Source organism: Fistularia commersonii, chromosome 33 (genome assembly GCF_037954325.1).
Source record: "Fistularia commersonii isolate RoL2024-O1a breed Wild chromosome 33, RoL_Fcom_v1.0, whole genome shotgun sequence".
Taxonomy (NCBI): domain Eukaryota; kingdom Metazoa; phylum Chordata; class Actinopteri; order Syngnathiformes; family Fistulariidae; genus Fistularia; species Fistularia commersonii.
In genome coordinates this window covers 3273000-3298146 of record NC_141316.1, presented here as the reverse complement: position 1 = coordinate 3298146, position 25147 = coordinate 3273000, and the positions used below count along the sequence as shown (strand labels likewise).

The 25147-nt window shown below is 43.0% G+C and overlaps 1 protein-coding gene across 3 annotated transcripts in view; it reads left to right on the top strand.

The window, feature by feature from the left end:
- LOC147214685 (uncharacterized) overlaps window positions 1-21316 on the top strand; it is a 40266-nt gene extending 18950 nt beyond the window's left edge. For all 3 annotated transcript variants that reach the window (XM_086140777.1, XM_086140778.1, XM_086140779.1), the window contains 24 exons: window positions 299-449; window positions 1704-1816; window positions 1986-2136; window positions 3354-3602; window positions 3859-4065; window positions 7072-7253; window positions 7412-7595; window positions 9150-9292; window positions 11150-11331; window positions 12702-12961; window positions 13087-13330; window positions 13410-13590; window positions 14071-14197; window positions 14419-14505; window positions 15384-15563; window positions 15657-15910; window positions 16023-16171; window positions 16360-16444; window positions 17165-17279; window positions 18896-19027; window positions 19130-19360; window positions 19936-20077; window positions 20416-20572; window positions 20652-21316. In XM_086140777.1, coding sequence (XP_085996903.1) covers window positions 299-449; window positions 1704-1816; window positions 1986-2136; window positions 3354-3602; window positions 3859-4065; window positions 7072-7253; window positions 7412-7595; window positions 9150-9292; window positions 11150-11331; window positions 12702-12961; window positions 13087-13330; window positions 13410-13590; window positions 14071-14197; window positions 14419-14505; window positions 15384-15563; window positions 15657-15910; window positions 16023-16171; window positions 16360-16444; window positions 17165-17279; window positions 18896-19027; window positions 19130-19360; window positions 19936-20077; window positions 20416-20572; window positions 20652-21062 — 4317 coding nt within the window. In that variant the 3' untranslated portion in view covers window positions 21063-21316. The remainder of the gene's footprint in view (window positions 1-298; window positions 450-1703; window positions 1817-1985; window positions 2137-3353; window positions 3603-3858; window positions 4066-7071; window positions 7254-7411; window positions 7596-9149; window positions 9293-11149; window positions 11332-12701; window positions 12962-13086; window positions 13331-13409; window positions 13591-14070; window positions 14198-14418; window positions 14506-15383; window positions 15564-15656; window positions 15911-16022; window positions 16172-16359; window positions 16445-17164; window positions 17280-18895; window positions 19028-19129; window positions 19361-19935; window positions 20078-20415; window positions 20573-20651) is intronic.
- Window positions 21317-25147: the final 3831 nt, after the last annotated feature.

The window sequence follows — 25147 nt, the reverse complement described above, 5'->3', positions numbered from 1 at the left end:
GCGCACAAACCCCTCCGAACTGATTTTAATGATCCAGCAGAGGTTGGGGGGGAACAGCGCTACTTTATTCTACAGGAATCTCTCTTCTGCTTTGTCAAAGATGCCGGATTTTTTACCTGCGGTTAGTTTGTGTCAGACGAGAATTGAAGCTGTGCGGCAGAAAATGATCTCGGATATTCTGTGCGCCGGGTTTGCGTGTGAAATCTCCACGCTGCGACTGCTGCTCGCTGGAAGAAGGAGACATTTTTAGCTGCACGGCGGCGTCTGTCTTGACGCCTCTTTTTTTTCCCTCCCGAAGATCAAGGAGAATGTCGAGTCGACCGAGCTTGCCCTGGCGTTCCAGCTTGGCACTGACATCACAGGAAGTAAAACTGTCTGCCAGCCTCAGAAACAGCCCGTCTTCGCGTACCTGCCCCTCCGCAGTTTCGGATTTCGTTTTATCATTCAAGGTGAGATGATTAACCCCTTGTCACATATTCGTTTTTTTGACCCTTTGGTGCCGTTTGGATTTGATTGACACAGGACATTATTTAGATTTAAAAAACGGCACAAAGAAATATACGCACTATTTACACATTTCCGTCATGTCGTCTTTCAATTCTTTTATATTTTCCAATGGTTTTCTGTGATTAAGTCATTATCTCTTAAATGTCTACTGATACAATTAGACCCGTAGCATAAATGTGAAATAAGTTAAACAATGGATTCCATCAGTATTTATGATGGCTTATCAAAATTATGAGGGATAATTATGATGATTACTTGTGTTTTAACACCCATCTCTACCCTAGATAGATATCTTTCATTCATTCATTCATTCATTCATTCATTCATTCATTCATTCACTCACTTAATCATTAAGTGAGTCAATCAGTCCATTCACAATCCATTCTCTGTTTTCATATTTTTCTGATAGTTATAGTTATCTTACTGATTGTACGTTATTAACTTCCTCTACTTCACTATCCACTTTCCACTGTAGGTGAATTTAAAATTTCCCACTTTGGGTTAAAAGCTCTATTCTATTCTATCCTATTCTATTCTATTCTATTCTATTCTATTCTATTCTATTCTATTTTTTCCAAATTCCAAGACAGTCACCATGACCTGTGCACTGCACAAGGGTACAAGGAATATAATCTGTAGTTTTTGTATGAAGACAGGGTACTTGATGACAGTAATGTGAGAGGTAACACTCAATAGTCATGAAAAAAGAGGGAAGGAGTTCCACTCAGGCTCAGCAAAGCAGACCTCCAGCTCAGTGTTTTGTCACTGCTTCACTGCTTTGGTTCATTTACTTTTTTCACTGCATCAGATTCAGCATATTAACAGCAAGAGACAAGCCTGCACAGTGTCTGCTCAGCACCGCGCTGCAAACAGACACCCAACACCCAACTGCTAAGCAGTGCAGAAAAATTGTCAGCGAAACAGTCAGATATTTTACCCTTGTTCCAGATTAAAATGCGAGTGGAGGGGGAGTAAATATAGGACTTGTCTTTCAGTGGGTGGCAGTTAAAAGAAGAACCCAAAGGAGACAATCTATTTTTTCTGTCACCGGCATGTGAATCATTCTGTTCAGTGTTTCGACCAGTTAACAGGATTTTTATATTATTAATAAAGTTTATTTGCACTATCCGCAAAAGAAGAATTAATTATTTTTGAAAAATAAAACATGCTCTTTTCCTTATTCTGTGTCCGCCCAGGTGACTTTGACATCCCCTCCTCTCGTGAAGATGTTGATAAAGACAGCTTATGGAACCAGTGGCTTCGATCTGAGATTCCCAAGCTCTTCCTCCAGACCAAGGAAGTCTTTTGTGTAAGAATGAAGAACGAAGGGGCTGGGAGTGCTGATACATAAACAAGCCTAAAATAGATCCTGAAAAAAACTTAAAATTAGCAGCTTTAGCATAAAATAGTATACATTTCACAGTCATTTCACATCATGGCAGTTGCTTTTTTGGAAATGAGTGTTATACTTGTTGCAGAATCACCCAGAATTCAGTGGGCTGAACGGTCTCTGCCAGTTCCTGCAGTTCATCCCCCTGCCAGATGAGGTGCTGGACTTCTTTAAGCCTGTCGCTGGTCAGATTATTCAGCTCCTCAAGGGGGAGCCCATCCTTCCTACACTCAATTCAGGTATTACCCACATAAACTGATAGTTATTCATATAAGACTCATGGGATTGGGCATGTTTCGATGCTGCAGTGATGCTGAAAAGAATTCTATTAGTCTATAACCCATTATACTATAGACGTATTGTCTATAGTTGTACATTTTTCCATAAATCTCCAAAAGTCTGAAATGCAGTATCCTGTAGGCTTAACCTCAACCTGAATGTTATACAGCTTCTTTTGATGCAAGTTCACACCGCATTGTGTGATGTAAGACGGTAGAAATCATGGCGAGGTGAGATAACGTGTTTTTAGGGAATTACGATGAAATGCAGGGAGACGTCCGGAAGCCAAATAAAACAAAGTGAGCTCCAAGCAATCTAAGCTTTAAAGTGGTAAGAGGTGAAATTGCTGTTATTACATGGGAAACATGGCACTGCTTAAATGGCTGTTAAAAGGTAAATAAAGGTCAAAATACACTAGAGACATCAAGCACATGCCCAAACACCTACCCTCATTAATTTCTGCAGGCAAACACACACTGGCGTCCTTCTTCGGCGTGCTGCAGCGCCAAAAACCTCTGTCCTATTTTCCATAATTGCAGCTTATGAAAAGGCATAATTGTTTTTTCTGGGAATAGGGTGTTTTCTTGTTTTTTATATCTCTGTTGTTGTAGCAGCTAAAAAAGTAAAAAAAATTCCGAAGGCCAAAACACACAGGGAAAAGCCGGCTGAACCCACTACTAATAATGACCTGTAAAAAGAAATAAAGGTACATATCACAGCATTTAAAACAAGACATCTCACCTGAAGAGACAATCTCCTGACCCATAGTTCAGCAGTTAATATCTTTTTTTTCCCAATGAATTTATGTCAGGAATTTCATTTAAGATTTTCCGTAGTTCATTGTTTTAGCCAAAAATTACATACATACATACATACGTTTCATATATATCTCTATATATAGAGAGATATACATGTTTGTGTGTACTTTTGTAGACAACACACATACACATAAAAATATATATTCATGTGTACCTTTATTTCTTTTTATAGGTCATTATCAGTCGTGGATTCAGTTGGCTTTTCCCCGTGTGTTTTGGCCCTCAGAATTAATTCTTCTTTTTTTCTTACTATAAATTATGCATGGCTAAAAATTAACATCTTAGCCAAAATACATCAACAATAACTTGTGGTTGTTAAAGTGTTTTCCTTTTTCTTCTCTTTCTTCTTTCCTTCCCAGATGGTGAGGTTGTGTTCAAGCTGCCGTCCCAAGTTGCCGTCTGCCAGGATGCAGTGATCCGCAACGTGATTGGTGGGGAGGAGCTGGAAAAGCATCTGTCCCTGTCTTACCTCCACCCCGGTCTAAACCCTGCCCCTCCCACATCTCTTCTCTCTCACCTGGGAGTTCGATACCTGAGGGGGTTTGATGTTACCACGGTAACTACAGCAATGGCAAAGGAGCTAATGAAAGGCGAGGGGATCTGTACAGGTGAGTACACAGGGATGTGACACTTTGGTGCACGTCCAGTGTATTATCTTCTTACGAAATTTTATCGGAAAAGGGGCATTTTCATTACAGTGTTCTATAGTTATTTATATTTATATTATCCAGTGGAAGAAATGTGTTCAGTAGGCGTGGCCTCACAGATCCGCACCTGGCAGTTCATCTATTACCCTTCAACACGACTTATTTTCAAATGATCTGATCCGTTATCATCAATACCAAACCTCCATCTGTCTTCTAGATAGAGGCCTGCTTCAGCTGGCCAGGCTTCTGGTTTGCAATTTCCGAGCTCTGGAGTATGGCTATGGGGAAGGCGATGACATTTTGCAGACCCTTAGGAATCTACCCATAATTCCTTTGGCTGATGGACGGCTGGTGGCGCTTAATGGCGAGGGAGTGTTCTTTCCAGTGGTGGCGACAGATACAAAGAAAACTCAAGCCCAAACAGGTAACTAACCCCCTCTTCAGTGCATATTATAAATCTCTCTCTCTCTCTCTCTCTCTCTCTCTCTCTCTCTCTCTCTCTCTCTCTCTCTCTCTCTCTCTCTCTCTCTCTCTCTATATATATATATATATATAAAATGTGTTTATTTATTTATTTTTAATTATTTTTATTATTATTTATTTATTTATTTTTCTTAGTGATTGCCAATCCCAACAGGATTGTGCTGAGGCATTTGAAGTTATTCTGAAAAAACAGCATTATTAGTTATAGGGTGATTGATTAAAACTTGTGCCAATATTTATGATGATTGATAGCAATGAAATGTGATCATTTTAAATTTTACGTTTTTGTAAAACATATACCCTAATTTCCGGACTATTGAGAGCACCTCAAGATAAGCCCCTGCTATCTTGGGCTTCCTCCTGCGCACTAAAACTGTCAAAGTCGTCTTCTTTGGTGTCAGAGTTGAACGGACTCAGAATTTCCCGGTCGTTTCATCGGTCTAATGTGACGAGGATAAATGTTTAAAATGTTTAAAAATCCATATAGTAGCCGCGTTGTTGTTTAAGTGAAAAAAGTTGTGGCTTATCGTCAGGAAATTATGGTAATTCCAATGTGGAATTACATTCTAAGAGCTATCCAGGTGTAGGCTATGCAAGATCCAAGCATATCCTATAATTCATCCACAACACTTTTGAAGTATTGCACAGAATCAGAATCACTTTATTTGTCCCCGAGGGAGGGGTATTGGAGGCACATGGGGTAGCATAAGCATCCGAAGATCCAAACATCTATAAATAAACTGAACAACTGTATTATAAACTGCACATTGGCACATGTATACAAATGGCTGTACATCTATAAATATCTGTGCATCTATCTGTATATCTATTTATGTGGCCGTGGGATAAAAGTCATTGTGTTTATCACTTGGAACTCGAGATATTGCACAGGTAAATGCAACATACTGTTTAATGTGTTGCTTTCACTATTACCCCCATTCGAAGTACTTCATTTTGTACCGTTTATAAACTAAAGGAAGGTGAGGCAGGAGTGTGCTCCTGCTGACGTGCATGTGCCTTTGTGCAAACCAGATACTGAATCAACCGTGACAGCACAACTAATAACCATAATAGAGGGAGAAAAAGCGGCGGTTGCACAGAGCAGTGCGGTCTCGCCAGAGTTTGGCTTTTAAACGTGATAAATGATGTTAGCAGAGCAAAATACGGAACACAGGTGTTCAGGCTCTTTTGTTGAAATCGGCACCCTGACAGATTTTGAAGGGAGAGACTCGAGTCTGTGTCAGACTTCTCACCAACAGACTCGTCCCTCACATCTCAATATGCATGAAAACCGGAGGGATCTCTTATGTAACACATTATTACATTTAAAGACAGCAGGAAAAGTATTGATTTAGAAGGTTGCAGAGATGCCTGGACTAATACAAAAGACTGAAGGTGAGGGTATCTTAGTCAGTCTTTCCTTGTTATCTATTTTGTATATATAAAAGTTGTTCTCATCCTGTGGGTTAGGAGCCAAATGTCGGACCCAAGCCAAGAAAATAATCAACGGAAAACTTGCCTCTATTTGGATGGATGTACGTTGCCCATGATGCACTGGTCCAAAACCGACCGTGTCTCAGCCGTTACCAGCCCATTCTTGAAGCTGTAAAAATCGTGTATGTGTGGAACATATGGTTTCTGTCACAAAGGAGAAAAAAACATCAAGCAGAAATTTATTTTATTTTCAGAGACGAGGGTTTAAGCTTGTTTTTAAATGTCTACAATTCAAGATTAATACCTGTTTTTCCTGTTTTTATTTTATAGGGTGTTCAGCCTTACATGACTCCTTATAGCTGACTCCTTTTCATTTCATTTAAGTGAAGGGAATGTGTCTTGGTCTCCTGTTTATTTTTCGCAAAAAAACCTTGAGTCACTCATAAACATCAAATATTTGGGCTGCGCCTCCGTGACAAAGTTCATATTTGGATCTCGAAATGAGATTAGCTGAGAGCTACTACATTTACTGCCCTGTCAGTCCTTAACGTTGCGGAGGAGAAACACGGCGTCATGGTGTATGATAAATGTGCTGCAGATGGAGACTCGAGCAGGTTTAGAGTTGGTGAGCGTAGCGGAGCTATGCTTTGGGATGAAGTCAAGTGTGCAGAGATATGTGTGATGCTTTGGAGAGATCACAGAGTGCATTCCTTTGAAATATTGAGCAGCACAGAGATCAGTGGGGAAATGCTCTTTCTGTCTTAGAGTTTTGAAATGTAGGTCAAATGAGGCTTTAGGAAAACATACGTTGAGGCATCAATATATCATTACGTTAAGGGGAAAAATATACATAATTACATCAGAAAATAACCCCCGAAAACAAAGTTCAATCTGGACTGACTAGAAATAATCTGTTCTAAATAATCTTCTCTTCTTTGTCACAATTCAGGATAAAGAAGCAGTTGACTTGGGAAAATGTGTCTAAAACCAGCTGCTCCATCTGTGTGCCTCTGTAAATGTGTTGCAAAACATCCCCTCAAAGCCATTCAGTGAAATAAAGAGATCATTTGGAGTGCTACTATATCACAACACACATCAAGTATCCATTAGGGATGTCCGTCTTATTTATTTGATGCTGCTAACCCAGTCAGTTCCTGTGAAATCCTATTTTATCACCCTAAAATGTAAAATATTCTCCTGCTCCCCATTTGAATCTCTTCCCATGACTATAAATGGACTCTTCACTAAATCTGGACTTGTTCTGAGATGTTTCACTGGAGTTTTTAAAACACTAGATATTCTTCTACTCACCTCAGATCTTTTGGACTGGATTAACCTGGATAGGCGCAGATAAAACTTTCTTGAATCTCTCACCACAGCGGCACCTGAGTAAACTGTATCACACTTGAGTTTGAAAAGTGTTTTTCTAACCATTCTTTCTTTTATGACCACAATTTTGATCTAGCATTTCCCCATGTGTTTACATGTTACCTTTCTTTTTTTCCACCTCCAGACCCTCTGGATGTGTTGTATAAGGATGTAAATGTTGTGACCCCCGCTCTGCTGAGCTGTATGGAGCCTCTGGAAAATGAGCAGGTGCGGAAGCTCCTGAAAAGACTTGGAGTTCATGAGCTGGAGCCTAAAGAGCTGCTAGAGCAGCACATTTACCCTGCACTTCAGAATAACAAATGGAAGGTACGCAAGTATTTTGCACTTGTACAGCTGCACATGAAGCTTTACATTTTTATTAATATTTTTATCATGCAGTAACAAAAGTAATGGTGTTGAGTGAATACTGAAGTTATTGACCTTTATGTCTGTCCTTTTGTCTTTTTTCCTCCTTTCACTACCAGTCAAAGTCGGAGGACGTGGTTGTGAGCTACTTAGTTTTCATCAAGAAGTACTCCGCCTCGAACCAGGAGTATGCAGACATTGCAGTACCCGTCCTTACCAGCAGGGGCATGCTGTTCCCAGGCCTGGACAGGGTGCACTTCTCTGTGGAGTACGGCAACATCAACCTGAAGGAAGAACTGCCTGGTGAGATGCTGAGCAGTGACAATAATCGTGCCTAGGCAAAAGTAAAATACATTTAAAAAAATTTTTGGAATTCCACGTCTGTATGTCTCCTGGATACCATACTATTAGGTTGGTGTCAAGCAGAAGGCAATAATACCTAAAGCAATCTGCAAGGAATGTTTCTCTCTGTCCCCATTTGACATCCCATTTTACTCCTGGGGAAATGTGTGTCTGTATTTTCTTTTCTAATGCAAGTGGTTTATGTGAGGTTACGCTTCCATTGTGAGGGCTTAAGAAAGCATGAAATGCCTGGGAGTACCGAACAGGGTTCATTATGTCAGTGATTGTGGAGCAGACAGTCTGTCCTGTACTTTGAGGGCAAAAAGTCACAAACGACTTTTCTTTCAAGCAAATCAGTGCTTTTCTGCTCATTTATCAAAAACTAAATTTTGATTCTTGTTTTATTTTTACTGCATTGAGGATCTAATGTGATCTAAAAGTATTACCATTGATCTATTGAGTAAAAGTATCACTATTGCGTATTACTATATATTATTATTGATCTAAGTATCAACTGGGGACACAATGATTTTCATCCCCTGATTTTCATCCCCTGCATGAATCTTAGGCCTTTGATAATTCTACATGCCCTGAAAATGACTATTTTTATCTCCCTTCCATATATTTCAAAGTATGCGCTGATAATGTGTGTAGTTAATGAACCAAGATAAGATTAATCCCATTTTAGAAAACAATGGTGGTGCATATTTTGACTTTTCATTAGAGATGGGCGATACCATCAGTACTGTATTGATTTTCTACTCCGACTTATGCAGAGGAATTAGATAGCTGGATACATAGAGCACAGCGGACAAAATTTACGGCAGAGACGCAACATTCATTAGATGTACTGTATATTTACTATTCAGTCCCGGTCAAAGGGATCCAAAGTAGGATTCTTTGAAAATATTGTTTAAAAAGCGTACGCATTTACACGGTCAAATGGTATCCCTCCCTTCGTTCTTCATGCAGGTCCATTACTTGCAAATCACCGCACCAGACTAAATCTTGTCATTTGATGAATTATACAAAAGCTTTCGGTTGTTTTAAACATTTAATGGACCCTATTGAGTTTTCTCTGTTAACGCTACTCATCGAAATACAATGTCTGCAACCTTGAGGTCTGAAGATTGTCTTCAGCCTGTTTCCTTTGCCCATAAAACATGTGCAAATTCAATATTTAAAATGTGGAGTGGTGTATAGTTTACATGCTCGTTGCTGCTAGCTAGCAGCTGATGTCGTCACTGCCTTTTTCTTTTTGGCACGCTGCTATGTTGGCGCCTCCAGTTGACTGTCGATCAGCTGTATTTAACGAAACTGATGGTGTAATTACACCCCCCATAGTCATGCATAATGCAAAGCTGATCATTGCCCTGTATTGCTCAATGTGGTCTAATATAACACCGGGTACCTTGAATTTATGTGAAAAGACTTAATGGGTTCCTTGTGCCTTTCTTTAATCTGTTCATCATATTCAGTTTTCATCTCTTTAGTTAATCATTGTATTTCTGCCAGGCTGCGACTGGGTTTTGCTGAGTCACCGCTACGTTCAGACAGATTCAGATGTAGCAGGATGGAGGGAGCTGTTCGGCAGACTGGGTGTCCGAGACGGCCTCATCATCCGCAAAGAGAGACGGACGCTCACGTCAGAGGAATTGGTGAGGGGGACGTTTGTTGAACTCGCATGTCAGCCGCCAAGCAAACACTCATGCACCATAGATACACAGACACACTTGACTTGGGTCATGACTATATGCGAACGCAAACAGCAGAGAGCTATGAGTATGTTACATAAGGATGCAATATTTACCAGTTGCATGGACACCACGAGAAAACAGAATCTTACTTTGCTTTAAAAACTTGATGTGACTCATCCTTTTGAGTAAGTTAGCGATTAAAGGATGAAGATGCTGACCATTATGAGTCACCCTGATGTCGGAGGGATCAATATCTGCTTTGCGGATGAGCGGAAGAACAGGTGCCTGATGGGATGTGTCACACAAAAGGGCCGAGGGTGAGCAGGCCACATTCCTGGTGCCTGTTTTTAGCCCGTGCTTCAGCTAGAGGGGATAGTCTGTGGATTTGTCTTCTCACATGAAGCATTTTCGAGACTAACGCTGAACTTGCACTACTCGGGTGAACTGTCAGAGTGCAATATTTTGCTTCTAAAACCTTAGAGATGCACGAGTTCTGTGCAGACACAGCAATTATTCATAAAGGAACAACTTAGAGTAGACATAATGATGACTTCTGGCTTGTGTTCTTGAAGTTGCACTGAGGTCTGAAGTGTTTAACACCAACATCCTCGAGCTCCTCTTATAGTCCTGGTGCTGCAGACATTGCAACCTAATGTTCCTCTAAGGGTGACTGACCTCCAAAGAAGACAAGTGATTGTCGTTTCAGTGACAAGTCTGGTTCTTTGCAGATTCGGGTAATGATTTTCGTGGGAGAGGACCATCATTTAGCAATGAACAGACTCGTCAGTTTAGAAAAATAATAATAATAAGTGAAATATGGTAAGGAAATACATGAAAAAAAACCCAATATGAGTTCTGTGCTATACGAATGAAAAATGGACAATATCGTGACAAACTCAACATTTTTCTGATCAGTTTGCATCTCTTTTTCCTTTGACAAAGCGTTCAAATCAAGGAATATTAATCTTTTCATGCATAAATATTTTTTCATTATTGTCTTGCGTTTTTAAGAACGTCCAAGTGTCAACAATAGCCAAATTTGATAGCCTCACTTTGCACAAGGTTGGTTTGCCAAGTGTAAAAATTAAAACAAATGCACGTACACTCCCATGAGAGAATTCATTCTCTGTTTTTTTTTAATGTGTTTTTATTAACCTATTTCAAATAGAAAGCAAAAGCCAATGAAACTTGTTACCAATCTTCATAGAATTTAAAAATACAGTCAGCCATTAAATCCACAGTCAAATTGATCAGTTTGTGACACGTTTTAGGTTGTCAATATTGATAATCCTTGTTTTTATTTTTTGTAGGGAGCTCTGCAACTTTCATTGGACAATTAAGTAAATCAGAGTAGTTGTTAGATGAAGTCTGTTGACGGGTTTTTACAATTCCCAAGGAAATAGATAAATCCCGGTTGTTTGATTATTGAATAGGCAATAATACTAGTCCAACAACAGTGTAATTAAAAGCAGAAAATGGCAGAGACACAGTGAAACTGCACTGATTAAAGGGATTGGCATGATCACATGAATCAAGAGGTGGTAAAAGCCTGTTGTATTCAGTGAAATATGATCTGGAAGGTAAACGTGTGTCTCTTGCCAATAAGTAAGGATCTCTTATACAAGATAACCAAGCGCAACCATATGGGCCGTGATGCTTTTGTGCCCTTGCTGGAGAGCGATATGACAGCTCCGATGTGTTCAAACCATTCTTCTTTGGAATGATGCACTTTTTTGATTTGTCATTATCCGGTTCCATACAGAATGTGTTTCATTTAATCCTCCACTTCTTCCTGTAATCCCCGAATACCTGTCCCAGGCCACCAGCCCCTGGTCAAAGGAAAGTGCAATGTGGCAGCAGAATCCCAGGAAGGACTGGACTCTCGATGACTACCCCTGCGAGGAGTTTTATACCCTAGCCACGGCTCAGCTGTCAGAGCCCGTCCTCCTGAAACAAAGACATGCCCTTCTGCTGCTGCTCGGGTCCAACTGGGACACCGGGTAACAAGAATTTATCCTCCTGTGTGTTGCTTTGTCAACGAGCCCTGACCCATTCACTTAATGGCGTGTTTTGAAGCGATAACGGTTTGGTTAAAGGAGATAATGGCATCGAGGTTAGTTGGGGTCACATGGTAATTCCTGCACTCTCAGCTTCGGCATTAGTTGATTAATGGGATAAAGTGGGGACATTGTTGACAATGGCGATTTGTTTTCTTTGCGGGAGAAAAGTGGTCAGATTAGCCTTTTTCTGTGGATTTGATGTCACCAGAGAGTGCCGTCTGGGTATTAATGAATCTCGATTCAGTCTCTGTCCGCTGTTGGCAACAGGTCGGGTAAGGATAATCCGCGCTCACTAACTCATGGGGAGCAGCATGAAGTTCAATTTCGGTCCAGCAGTTAAAAGATTAAATTACATCCCCCCTGCCCCAACTCCATTCCCCGACAGCCAGCACTTGCTGTCAAATAAAGAATTAAAAGGCTCAAATGGTCATTAGTATATGTTTTAGCTCATATGGCATTTATGAGGCCATTTCCCCAAAAACAAGTCACAGGCTTTCATTTGGAAGCTTCTTACGATGTCTATTCTTTGTGTTAGCGTCCCGGTTAAGGACTTGAGACAGTGTAGAGGACGAGTGTAGCTGCGATCAGACACCGATGCTTTATCTGCCTTCAAAACCAGGTGGCTGCTTCAGCAGAACTACAAGGCAATAATAACATTAATAATAAATGTTTTAAAATGTTTCTAGGAACATTTCCATAGATGAGATTGATTAACATTCACCAGAGAGATTTGCAGACCACAATCTTCCAAAGCATTTTTTTTTAATGTGGAAGCACCGTTTGACCTGAAAAAAGAGAATCAGCAGTAAGAAACAAACATTACAAATCAAAAAGTAGCATTTTCTGCTTTGAAAATAAGTGAAAATACAAAGGAAACACCAAGATAAGTTCTGCCTTCATCATCAGGCCAAAGATCTGGAACACGTGGTTCACAAGTTTGATCTATTGCACCGCTTTGGACACACGATGATAATTCTTTGCGCGTAGATAGGCATTTCCCTGCGGATTGGATTTTAATCGGCAGGCACGAGCGGTGCCCCTCGCTGTTGTATCTTCCTCCGAAGCAATATAGGTCACGCCGTTTGTCGAAGCGCCCGATACTGCGCCGCCGCTGCTGAGCTTTACCGCGGACAGTAGCTAAAGAGGCTATCTTTCATGCGCCGCAACACAGCATCTCTACTCAGATGCATCTAATGCATCATGTGATGGCTGTGCTTTAGCGTCTATTCTGTGACTTTTTTTTGTCCCCACTTATACTCGGGTTTGAAAAACTCTTACAGACCTTTTCCTTTTCCCCCCTGCCATTCCAGACATTGCTACTCTCAGTACCTCACAGCCCAGGTTATTGACGGCAATGGGCATCCCATCAAAAGCGCCAAATCTTCCTTCTACCACTTCTTGTGTCGTCTGGAGTGGATACCAGCTTATAGGCCTCTGGAAGGACAGAGACAGGAGATCAAATATCACATTCCAAGCTCAGTCTACCTGACCTCACCTGAGATCACCAGCCTGCTCGGGTCACACGTCTTCTACCTGGACAGAGAACCGAGCGAGTTCACCAGGGCCCTCGGTAAGAATGACTTCATTGCAACCTGCCTACTCCGAGCTCAGATTGTTTTTTTTTTTTCCACAATGCCTCTTTTTTGCACTCGCTAAGGTGAACAGTACCACTAGTCAGTCTGTCCTCTCTCTTAGGAATGAGACAAAGCATATCGGCGGAGGCTTTAATGAACTACTTGAAGGAGTGGTGCGTCAAATCACCGGCAGACAACCAGGATCAGATGAAACCCCGTGAGGAGTCGGAGGGAGCGTATTTCTCCACCACAGTTCAGCATATTCACAGCGTCTACTCCTATTTGTATACAAAGTGTTCCCCGGTCAACGTGAAGGAGCTGTTCAAGCAAATCCCCGCTGTTTTTGTGCAACAGGAGTACAGCAAGTATGTCTGTGTTTTCGGCATTGAGATGGAAGTCTAATATGAAATAGCCGCCGTCATGAGTGGAACTCTGCCTTTCCAGGAATAACACCGGCTGGTGTTCCGGACATTTCTACCATCTGAAGGAGGTGTGTTGGAGTGACACGACCAAGATGTTCCAGCGTTACCGAGCGCTAACTAAGAATCCGGACAGCCCCATCCAAGAGCCCAACGTTCTGGCTCCTTTCTACAGCAAGTTGGAATACATGAAAGAATTCTTCTATGTACGTTACGATTTTACCATTCCCAAAAACGCCTTTCTGAGATCTTGTCAACATTTTACAAGGGAGTGTTCACAACAAAAGATTCATGAGCAAGCATGGCAGCCGGCAGTCATTTGTTTTAGGTCAAAGCTGGCCAAGAGGCAGTTGTACGCCTTGGCGGCAGCAAACATCTCTGCACGGTAACCATACATAGTCGATGAATTAGCTTTAAGGCCTCTAGAGCTGAAAGCAATTTTATACCAGCATGATATTTAGAAAGAATCCACCAGGCTGAGCTCCACTTGCTTGATTTGACGCTCTGCAGCTTCAAACCTTTTAACATCGTCTGGGGCTGCAAATGCAAGACTGTCATTGCACGCTTTGGATGCCAAGCTATTACTTTAATTTTTACATAACACCTTTTTACCACCATACTATTTGTTCAAATCTAGTCCTCATCAAGCCCTCTCATGTTTCTGTAATAATCTTTCTCCCTCAAAGTTGCTTGACGTGGAACTCAGCCCCAACATGAAGCAGTATGTCGGTTTGTTGGAACTCATCTGCCTCTCATCTAACATCCCGACCGCTGAAGTGCTGCAGGACGTGTCTGTGCTCTACGCCAGGCTTGGTGAGGACTTTTTGATCGCCAGCCCTTTGTTTCACAAGTGTTTTTCACATTCGGTGACTCACACATTTCTATTACTCTTTACATCCCATTATGTCTCTGTTTATGTCTCCCTGTTGATTAGTTTTGCATTCTTGATGTTATAGTCACCCTCTGTTGCTTCATTTTTTTTCATTTCATATGATTTCATGTAATATAAATTGCCTTTCTGAATGTCTTGACAGCTCAAAAGTGTAAAAATCCAGTACCTACGGACCATGATGACCTGCATCGGCCCAAACTGAACAGCAGATACTGCTCCACCCTGAAAGGTGGAGTAAAACCTTCACTGAAATGTTTTCAAATACCTCTTTTTGCTCTCTTGAGCTGAATGTGTGTCAGGATGGCTTCGCTGCAAAGTAATTGCGGCAAATCAGTGTGCACACATGCGTGTGTGTGTGTGCGTGTGTGTGCGTGTGTGTGTGTGTGTGTGTGTGCTAGTTAGTTGTCTCTGCAACTGAAATCTCCAATGTCATATAAGGTAGATCAGCAAAAAGTAATTTTACGATCAATGATAATTGGTTTAAGAAGATGAATTCATTCTTAAAACCAAGACTACAGTGATAAAAGTGTACCTCAAAAACCAGCCAACTTTGTTTTTTTTTTTTTTTATTTTATTTTATTTTTAAGGCCAGTGCACAAAATGATTTAAAGGGAGCTTCGCACATTTAGCCCAGCTCTGCCATATCTCTGTGGAATCTCCATGGACAGATTAAGAATAGGATGACCGCGACTGCAGCCGTGCGGAAAAACAAAAGCGGTCATTTCTTTCTCGTGAGCCAACACGTTCATGACCTCGATGCCATTTTTGACAACGTGTCTCGGAAATAACGTGTTTTTACATCCACTGATATTTTACCCTGCACTAAAATAGATGTCTGAACTCAGCTTAAACGTGCCGACGGTATTAGCCACGCTGAAACACCAGATGTCGGGTGTTTTCGTTATGCGATTTGCTTTTTATCTTTTATTTTTCATTATCTATTTTAGGCTAAAAGAAGGGCTTTTTTTAATGACGGTAAAATCTGCAGCACAGGTGCAGAAAAGCTAAAGCGAGATTTGAAACTGGCGCATCTGCCGCATAGACTCCAATAGGGAGAAGATTGCCAACGAAAGGGAAATATTCTGTTCTTTTTGCCGGTGTTTCCAGGTATGATGTGCGACAAGAGGGTTTTTCCAACCAAGGACAACAACTGGGTGAGCCTGGCGCGTAAACCCATGATCGCCGACAACAAAGAGTTGGAGAAAGTCTTTAAGCCTCACAAGCAGGTCTGCCTGCTCAACCTACCAGCAGCTGAGAAAATCACAAAGAGCCAGGATGACACCGCTGGTATAGCGATTTTTTTTTTTTTTTTTAAAGCCTATACATCTGAAAATTTTAAGCAGTATAGAATGTAAAGATTTCCCCCCTTGTTGCTTGCAGGCAGAACCCCAATCTCGAAATTCAATGAGCAGGACCGCTCACTATTTATGGAGATCTGCGGGATCCGTCCACTGTCAAAGTGTGTCAAGACGGAGCCTGTGACTGAGAACCTGCGTCCATGTCCGTCAATGCAGGCCATGGTGCGCTCCGTCATACCATACGTCCAGAAGTTCCTCTACCACAATAATAAGCTCTACTCGGAGATAGTGGAGGACAACATCGGAGAAAAAATCAAGAGACTCAACTTTGCGCAGGTGTCGACCTAGCTACGATTCATTCTCACGTCGAACGAGTTTTTGCTTTGTTACCGTCGTGAACTCACATAAATAGAACGGAAGGCTGATTATCGTTGAATTTGTAAAACAGGTGGGGAAGCTGTACAAGCGCTACCAACTGAGCGTGGCAGACAATGAGGATGATTTGACCGAGATGGAGGACGTCATCTGCCTGTTGAAGGACAAGAAGGAGCTGTATATCCAGAAAGATCATCTCTCGGCGAAGCTGGACATTTGCAGGTTTGTGACGGGAAAGAAAAAGGAAGTTTGCCTCAGATCTTAGATAAGGATGTTCATGTGAAAAATGAAAAAAAGCGGGCTATATGTTTTATATATGTTTAAGGCGTGCACCTGACGCAGTCTCCTCTTCCTGTCGTATCGCATCACACACACACGTAACCTTCTCTTTGCATTGTCGTGTGTTTCAGGGAGCTGGTGAAATTGTTCTTCACGGAGAGCGTCCACAAAATTGAGCTGATGAATTTCCTGAGTGGCCTGATAACCTCGCTGGATGTAAGCGACACGTGGGGCTTTCGAGCGTCGATCGCTCATCCATATTCAGTCGGAGGAGCCTTTTGTTCGTTTGTCACCTTTCATCCCGTCACTCTTTATCTTTTCTCTCATGCGTTTCACACACATGCACACAGCGCTGACCACAGCTACAAATAATAGACCTACTTTCCCCGGAGGGAGGAAGCGGGAATCACATTTGCATTACATGGCAAATTGCTCTCATCCTGTAGTGTGATCTGTGGAGCAGCAGTGACTCTGTAAAATCCGGGTGTTGAACGGTTAACAAGTCTCAAACAAACCCCCCCCATCACCTCCATCCCCCCAAATCGATCCTCCTCTGTGGAGAATCTGCAGGGGATGTCTTCACGTAGCATCCGCTGGGACGCGCGGTACAACCGAGTCATCGATAAGGAAATCTGAATGGTCGACCGCTGTAACCGAGCACTCGTTGGGTTTTGGCCACCGCGAATAAAACGGATTTCCAATGAGGGGTTTTAATGATTCTCAGATGTCATTCAAAACACCAGTTGTAAAACTGGTGTTCATCTCTTTGCTTTATCTAAATGTTAGGTTTTTGTTTGAATGCCCTATGATAAAAATCAGGTCATTTCCATAGCATTATCCATTTAATTGTGCAGAGTAGATATCAAATCCCTGGGATATTTATCATCTCTACAAATGTTCATCACGCTTGTTCTCCCGGTATTCTAACAAATCCAGGATCCAGCAGCTCTGAAGAGGTTCCTGAACAAGGAGGATATTAGAGAGTTACCAGAAGGGGAGGAGCCGTGGGAGGTCCCAGAGCCGTTCCAGCCAGAGGTCATCCTGGAGAGAGGTTGGCGCGACGCTCTTGTCTCTCCCTGCTGATACTTGTTTTAATACCTAATTTTTAATTAGAAGGAGGAACTCATCCTACTGGCGTTCACAGAAGTGAACATCACAACGTTGCGATCGCTTTGCGGAAACAAGAAAATGACAAATATTTTGCACTTAAGTTTGAAAATAATCAGTAAAATGAGTGACAGTGTTTGGAATTCATAACATCACAATCAGAAACAAAAAGCACTGTTACTGTGAGAAGTCATATACAATGACACATGACCGGGAAATAATAAAACCAAATAAACAGGACCATTGGACAAGTACTACTTACAATATTTTAACAGGGGCTGGTGTTCCCATTTACCCGGTACTCTTTTCAAAAACATTGTTGTGCCGCATCCGATCACAGATTTTTTTTTCTGATTTAATTCCTCTTTGTAGATACATTCTGGACTGTTGACAACACAATATTTCAGATGGAACAGAACAGAGAAATATAGACTTTGCTCCCCGTATTTTGTACTCGAGCCAAACCAAACAGTTTTGTTTTCTGAAGAATCCGAAACGAGTTTGTAACTTCGTGCTGGCACCGCGACAGATTTTCCTTCCCCTGTTGAAAATACTCTTATAGTTTAGGTAAATTGAATACGGTATCACCGGGGTATGAAAGGGCTCTTTTTCGATCGGAAAAAAAGGAAGGTCATTGGTGAAGACAGAAATTTTAAACATGTCGGCATGCCTGTACACATGGCTCTTCTCCCCGATCTGCGTCTGAGAAGCTCTCATTCGCACTCACAGGTCGCTGTTGCTCACGCCGTGATCTGAATGATATCACATGATCCCTCGCAGCCGCTCCCATTCTCCGCGTTCCTGAGAACGCGCATCCGTAGCACTGATGCAATTTAGTCGGTATACATGTAAGTACGTTCGGCTCCCTTCGGAGTTTTGGGGGAGACGTGAAGCGGAGCCGTCGGTGAGCTACTTATTTATGCCGTGCTGTTCGCAAAAGCACACCGCAAAAGACATTTGGAAAAAAATGTCCTTGAATATACTAATATGTATCCCGGGATTAATGTGCAAAGGAACACCAGTGTGGAACTCGGTGCCGTAACTGGAGCATGAAATGAATTCCAACAAGGCGACGCCGATTCCTCTCCGACTCTGTGTGTGACATCTTACATCTGCGTTTTTTTTCCGATTCTCTCTGTGACACTTGCCCCCGTTTCCATTATCGTTTCATCATATTCCGAGCGTTTTGCTCGCGCTGCCTCCGTGTGCAGACCCGCACGAAGAAGACGGGTGTGTGTCTCATATGCTAATGCTGCTTTGTTCACATTTGTGTGCGGTGACATAAAAGAGCAGCTGTTACCAAGGCTCGAGGCATGAGAGGAGCAGATCGCTCGCTGCAGCAGAGAAGACACACACATACCGATATAGGGTTAATATGATCAAAGGAGTTTTCCATTACAAAATGTGTTTATATGACATACTTACACTGAAAGGGGCTTAGAAATAATTGGAGTTTCACAGCCTTCCTCCAATCCCCTGTTTTTTTTTGGTCGTTTTTAATCTTCTGATAAAAAAACATAATAAATCGTGGTTTTAAAGCTAAAAAATTCTCTCTTGTAGGTCCGTTGAGCAGTTACTCTTCCTACAGACCCTCGGCGGAGGCTTCACGGCCCACTCCCGAGGATGGACAGCAGACTCTGGTTTGCTGGCCTCCGAGAGCATCCGTACAGAACACTGGTGTAAATCGCACAGGTAGATGTCAAAGAGGCGCGACGGGAAAACGTTCACGGTTTAAAGGCCCCCCCCCCAACAGGTTCTCAGTCCACCGCTTCTGCTGCTTCTACGCACCACCAGGTCAGGCCTTTGAAGAGGCCGTAGAAGCTGTGATGAAGATGTGGCCACCCCCTGCTCCACCCGTGGACAGAGACCCAGAGAGAGAGGCGCCCCACAGAGGAAGCGGCCATGTCACCCCACAGGATCAGAACAACAGCAGCAGACCCGCCGACCGTCCGGGCCCCCACAGAGCCCCCCGCCACCCGGACCAGCCCGAAGCACCGCTTGCAAACAACGACCTTCCAGCCCCAGGTTACACATTTCATTTCATTTTGTGTAAAGAAAAAAAAAAAAAAAAAGACGCACTTAGTTGCCTTCTCCTTGTTTGAATAACTGAAGGAATGGTTTGCAGCGGCTTTAATGCAAATCTGGAAAACACTCATTTACAGGCCTAAATGAACGGACTCCGGTTTATCCATTAATTCCTTTTAAAGCACACTTCTTCAAGTATTATCCCCCTTGAAAGGTTTTGTCTTGGTAAATTGTACAAATTATCACCTGGAAGAATTATCCAGAACCACCTAATGATAATGCTATCTAACTATGCCGCTAGTAAAAGATAAGGAGATGTCCAGTGTCACATAAAATGAGGCTATTAGAGGAAATAGTACTCGACCTCACAGTAGTACTGTTAGGCTTTTAAAGTGTAGCAGTATCTCCATAATACGCATGAAATCCCAGAAAAAGGGTCACTATTTAGAAGTATAGAGATGACAGTAATGCTTCGATAGCGGAGAAATCCTCCGCATTGGGACGTTATTGACCGTTCCGGCGTGTTCGCGCTCTTCCTGTAAATGTTTAACACTTTCCACGTCTTCCATGGACAGTTCGCGGTCAGCAGACTGGGACCGCCAAAGCCGAGGGCGCCCGGCGTGGAGAGGAAATCCTCCCGGAACCCGGCGCCACGCAGGCCGCTCCATCTGCACAGCCTATAGAGTCAGCCAGCAAGCAGCCGGCTGCAGACAGCCTGTAGGTCCCTCCCCCTCTTATTTCTGCCCCGTCTCACCCAACAGTGCAATGGTTCTCAATCCACTGCTTTCAAATACTTGAAAAAAAAATGAAGATAAATTAAAAATGCAGTGTGTGTGTGTCTGTGTGTGTGTGTACGTTTGTGTGTCTCTGTCCATTAAGAAAAAAAAAAAAAACCCTCACTAACCCAAGCTTACTGTTCTGTATATTTCCTGTGCATCGTGTATTTGCAAGTGTATTTGCAGTCCCTATGTCCTCTATTGTAAGTCGCTTTGGATAAAAGCGTCTGCCAAATATAATGTAATGTAAAAATCGAAAGAAAATGTTTCGTCCCGCAGCCCCGTCCCCGACGTCGTGGTGCGCCACGGCACATTCCAGGGAGCCGCTGAGAGTCAGCGTCCGCCTCTGAACCTGGATTTCCCTCAGTGGAGCAGAGTCCAGTCACCCCACACCACCCTGGAGGACATGAAGCTCACCTGCCAGAGACCCGACACAGTGGGTGACATCGCTTTGACATGCTTTCTCCATCTGCCGTCGCTTTTGCCGTTTTCTAAACCGCATCCCTCCCGCGTAGGTCGTGTTGTCCGATGACCACGGAGACGTGGCCGCCATCGGCGACTGGGGCGAGCAGCTGGTCAACTCCTTCCTGTGCGACTGGAGAGACAGCGGCGACCCCGGGCGGCCCTCTCACATCCTGTGGTGCAACCAGGCCGGGGAGAGCGGGCAACCCTACGATTTCAAGCTGACGTTCGGCGGGGAGGGGCAGGCGGAGGTGTTCGTGGAGGTGAAGTCCACCATAAAGAAGGAGAAGTCCTTCATCCACCTGTCGGCCAACGAGCTAGACTTTGCACTGAAAGAGAAGGAGAGGTACCACATCTACAGAGTATACAGCGCCGGAGACGCCGACCACGTCCGCCTGTGTCGCATCCAGAACCTGGCGCAGCATCTCCACACTAAAGACCTGGTCCTCTATCTGTTCGTCTGAGGTTGCGGCCAAATTTCTCGTCCAGCATATGCGACCGCCCTGAAGTCACACGACAAGATGCCTTAATGAATTTATTTTAACTGCACTGATTTTAAATTCCTTCGAATTTGCACTGATGTTCAGCCTACAGTCTGTTTTATTTGTCTTATTTTGCACATTTTAGCCGTTGTTCTTATTATATGTAGAATTTCACAGGGGACATACTGAATGTTTTAAATCTATACTCAAACATTCCTTTTAAATAAACATCTTTTTTCTGCTAGATCTATGACTGCTTATGTGTTTGTCTCAGACCGGTGATACGCTTATCATATTTGCTGCACTTTTTTTTCGCTTTCAACTAAATATGAGCAAAAGAACTGCAACAACACCAAACACACGGATGAAGAAGGATGTTAAAATGCAAAAAAAGTTGAATAAGGGAATGGAAAAACAAGTGCATAGATAATACCAGATATGTGATAATACCAAATACATGTCATGATGAAGGTCATAAAGGCTGAACTGACAAGAATTAAATAAAACCAGGCACAAGAGAACTCTGGATTTTCACAATTAACCAGGAAAAACCAAGCCAGGAGATTTTAACACAGACAAACATGCATGAAAAAGACATGGTGAAACGGGAGTGGCGTTCCAGTGTTGTTTTTCTTAAATGACAATTTTTAAGTTTTGCAACTTTTCAAAACTTGGCTCTTGATTTGTACGGGTCGGCGCAGAAGTGAGCACTTCCATCTCACGGCAAGAAGGTCCCTGGTTGGATTCTGCCAGGGAGCGCGGCCTGTCTGACCCGTGTTTGTTTGTTCTGCTGTGCTTGTGTGCAGTTTGATCATCAGAGACCTTAAACTGTCAAGATGTGCGAATGAGAGGGTGCATAATTGTTTGTCTCTATTATGACAGAGTGAACGGTTGTACGTCTCTATGACATGCGAGTGAGAGAGTGAATATTTGTTTGTGTCTGTATGATGTGTGAACTACAGAATTAATGGTCATTTGTCTCTACATGTGGTCCAGTGACAGCTGGCATAGGATCCAGTCCCACAGGGTGGAGGATAAACAGTATGGACAATGAATGAATGAATGAATGAATTCAAAAATGAGCCATTTGTGGAGGAGGTAGGAAAGAAAATGATTTTATTGCTGCCCCACGCCCCAACCTGACCCCACTACTAACAACACACAGACACAATCAGCTGATGCCCTCTGGCATTCCCCCAGGCCACATGAGGATAATCCAGCCAAAGTCATGATTAAAAAGAAATTGATTTGCCGAAGTTGATCCCCATTGCCTTATATAAAGTTACACGGGTTCCTTGCAGTATATTTCTAGTAATGAGACATCTTCACTTCAAATGTGGTGACGGGTGATGCGATTGTTGCTGAGGGTTGCGTTACGACGCTCAGAAGCTCCGCTGACCGGACGGGTCCCTCACCGGCTGCCGTCAGTCCTGGTCGTGACGCCGTCGCAGTGAACAGACCGCAGACACGTGGCGCTTCCATAGCGCCCCCGGGTCGATCGAGTTCACCGTGCCGACGGCTCTCGCGCAACCATACCAAACTGTACCACCAACAGCGGGTTGCGCCGATTCAAGGGGCTCCCGTCTTACGCACCGCAAAGTATTCACTAAAAAAAGGCAACAGCAAATTATCTGCCCTCATCGAGCCTTGTTCTCTGTGTCCAACTAACTTCATGTTGTCTTTCACCCCAACCATAATTCTCCTCTTCAGCTCCTCTGTGCCAGTCTGTCTGCAGAACGTCTAATGTGCCAAATATATAACAGTATTTGAAAATAGCACACTGTTGTGTAACCTCGAATTAAGCGGAACATTGGGAATTTTATAGTTTTCGAGCCGGTGGCGGTATAATTAGTCTTCTGTTGATTGGACAATATCGTTTCTATCCATTTAATAGAAATGATGTAAGAATTATTTGAATATCAACAAAAGGATATGTCTAATCGGGGCAAAATACAGAAATTAAGAAATAAAATGAAATGGAGGAATAGTGTGATGTTGAGTTGTATTAGAGAGTTTTTTATTTCCGTGCGCCCCAATCTGTGAGCCCGTTTTCTCTGCATTAGTAGGAAACATTTCCCCAGTCCGAAGGGGTCCCACCGGCCCCTGGAAGCGTTCTGGTGTCTGTGTGGCTGCTGCACGATTGTAATCCTCGCCATGTGACGAGCGCTGGTGGTGCAGAGATCAAAAACAGCCCCTGGCGACGGTTCCTCCCCACTTTCATCCTGTGACGCAACATCAATCTTGGTAACCAGAGGCGTGTTTCCTACAAAAGATCATTCACAGCTAAACATTAAATTTATTACTGAGCGGGCCGGCAGGAAAGAGGCAGACGGACAGAGGGCACAGGTTATTTTGTGTCATTCCTGAAGATTTGCCTTAGAGGACAAAAAACAAGTGGTTATGTCACTGCAGTGCGGCTCAGTCACACAGAGCAGGAATTTTAGAGATGAGATATTGGAGCTTAGTCATGAGGTAGCGGTGACTACCAGGTGATGTTTGTTGTTTTTTCCCCCCTTGCAAACACCACTTTTATATAAGAATTGGGACCAGAGCTGCACTGATGCTATTGTGTGTCCCGCTCGGGCCTTGGTGAGTTCTTTTTATTGACACGGGTTTCGAAAAACCCGTGTTATAAAGCATTTGTTACATTGTAATAAACAAGCGTTGAATGTTAAACTCGACGAGGGTTTCTAGAGAGACTTTAAGATAATTAGCATCAGGGATAAATATCAACATAAGTCGGACCTGCAACTCATGGGCTCAAAATTAATTGAAAGGATTTTGTAAAGGAAGGGTTCAAGGGATGTCGGCGCGTCTGATTCTGCAAAGCCTCAGATCCTCCCGGCAGGAAGATGCGCAGCGAAAGCTCATTCTAAAGCCCTTGTCTTGACTCGGGAACTCAGGAAGAGCCCGCGGAGGATCCGAGGCTCATTGAAGAAGAGCGAGTTTGGCCATGAAGCGCTTTAAGGGTAATCGGTGAAGTCCTTATGTCAGGACCAGAGCCGGAGACGAGGCTGTTACGATACATTTTGTTTTTTCACGAAAGCCGAACACCTTCAGTTTGTACAAGCCGAAGGCATGAAAGTGCTTTCTGGCTTGACCCTGATCACGGGTGATTCGGATCAGACCCGGATGAAATAAAAGCGAGGCCGACCTCCCAGAGACAATTTATCGGATCTATCTGGGAGTTTTAGAAGAGAAGAAAAGCTTTCTTGCAAAGAGTTTGATGTTTGAAGACAAAGGCTTTTGATGCCTTTGGAGAGTCCGGATGGTTTTATTTTCGGGCGGTTATTTCATGTAGCATCTGCTTTCAAACAGAAAAATAAAAGATAGCCAAAGATGGTAAAAGAACAGCGGGCCCAGGATAGAGCCTTGGGGAAGACCGTCAATGAGAATGCGCCACACAAGACGAGGCAGGCATCGCCCCGGGCTCCCGAACGCTCCGACAGACGAATAACAGCAGCGTCCCTGATGCCCAGCCTCCTTTCCTTCCTCCGATATTAGGAATCAGAGGCAGCGCCCAAATCCTGGAGATGCACAAATACAGGGAATGGAAACCTGCTAGAAAATTATCTGCAATGCTTAGGCGAAACACAGCGGCTATAACATCAAGGCTGCACAACTGATCACATTTAAGATCATGGACAGACCGAACGCTGATGTTTATTCGGATGCTGAGCACGGGGGGGGGGGTGTTAAAAAATAAACAAATGCAACAACACAAAAAATAGCCCCCCCACGCCCTGTCCCTCCTATCGAAACATTGCCACTTTTTTCTTGTTTTTCACTACTGCTACTTCATCATGCTGCTATTGCACCACATACCATTATGGTACTACCTACTGACCTTTGCACTAAACCAGGGGTGTCAAACTCAAATACACAGTGGACCAAAATTAAAAACTGGGACAAAGTCACGGGCCAACATTGATATTTATAGAAAAAAAAATCTTTCTCCAGATATAACAATGAACCTTTTCATATGGACCCAAAAAAGTTTTGCTTAAAAAATACATATGGAACAAGCATAGCTTAATACTATACAATACATAACTTAATATTGCGCA